Source organism: Limulus polyphemus, unplaced genomic scaffold (assembly GCF_000517525.1).
Source record: "Limulus polyphemus unplaced genomic scaffold, Limulus_polyphemus-2.1.2 Scaffold1224, whole genome shotgun sequence".
Lineage (NCBI taxonomy): Eukaryota > Metazoa > Arthropoda > Merostomata > Xiphosura > Limulidae > Limulus > Limulus polyphemus.
Window position 1 is genome coordinate 56,822 of NW_013666834.1, and position 1,265 is coordinate 58,086.

Sequence of the window (1,265 nt, forward strand, 5' to 3'; positions counted from 1 at the left end):
ACCAACTAGTTAGGTAAGAACTAAAGTTGTCGTTACTTTAAGTTCGTTCTATATCGTAGTATGTTGTCTTGTCTTATTTATCTTTTTTTTTTTTTTTTTAGGTTCTCTTGGAGCTGTGAACCTTGCATGGATGAACATCGCTCTAAGAACAGAAAAGGACGAATATTAATCAATGAAGTGGCAGCTAATGTGAAGCAGCGTTACAAAAAACAGAGCAGTAGTAAGATTAAAGCACAGAAAGCAATGCATGGGTAAGTACATTCTATGCTTGTAATTTTTTTAGAGTTACACATATTTGAGATGCGGGAATAGATTGACAGTAGCTTGTGCTTGGCAAGGTTTTTTATATTTTTCTGCTATTTAGCTAGAATCATACTAGAAGTTTGATTTGAGACACAGAAAAAGTTGCTACTTCAAAGTTATATGTACCATTACAGCAGCAGAAAGACTCCTACCAAGTGTAAGATTTTATTACAAATTGTCAACAAAGTAATGGATATCATTGGCTTTAGTTAAGGTGCTATTCTTTGCAAGTTGTACACTTTTTTTTTTATCCTTGATGTTCTGAAAAAAAAAGTGGTTGGAAGTGTCAGATACCAGTTGTTATATTACTTATTAGTATTTTTGACATGATTAAGTTTAAAGATTTTTTTAAAATTTATTATTTCTCTTCATCTTCCCCTTCTTTTTTCTTAGCTTTTGTTTTCTTAAGAATAATAAGAAAAACTTTTTTTAGGCTTTTGTGAGATAAGTTTATAGTAATTCATTTTAATATACATTTGGAACATATTACACCCATTTTCACTTACCCTTTCATACATTTTATTGTATAAGAGCAAAAAGTAGCTAAAATTTTTAGAGACAATTCAGAAATGCATGTTGCTGTTATTTCTGGTATTACAGAAGTTAAATATTTATATGTTTGCTTAAACCTTTCGAGACGAGTAACGGGTGAACGTTTGTTGTCTTGCATTTAAAATTTGGTTGAACTACTATTTCATGAATCTATGTCAGTAGGTTTGGTATCAAACTTTAGATTATAATTCAAATTTTAGTACTATATATTACTCAATTTCTTAATTTAAAAGCAAAGATTAAAAAACGCAGATAAACATTGATTTTTGTGTGTCATGTGGTATGTTGAATGCAGCACTGGTTCAAATTAGATGTTTGTGAAGTTAAAATACTATGTCTGTAGTTTTTAATGAATTAGAAACTCAAATTACCAATACTGACAAGCTAGAGTATAAAATAAGAGCCTCTTA

The 1,265-nt window shown here is 29.6% G+C and overlaps 1 protein-coding gene across 2 annotated transcripts in view; it reads left to right on the plus strand.

The window, feature by feature from the left end:
- Positions 1 to 1,265, plus strand: part of LOC106462680 (histone acetyltransferase KAT6B-like) — an 87,870-nt gene that overhangs the window by 36,893 nt on the left and 49,712 nt on the right. For both annotated transcript variants that reach the window (XM_022390007.1, XM_022390006.1), the window contains exon 7: positions 105 to 251. In XM_022390007.1, coding sequence (XP_022245715.1) covers positions 105 to 251 — 147 coding nt within the window. The remainder of the gene's footprint in view (positions 1 to 104; positions 252 to 1,265) is intronic.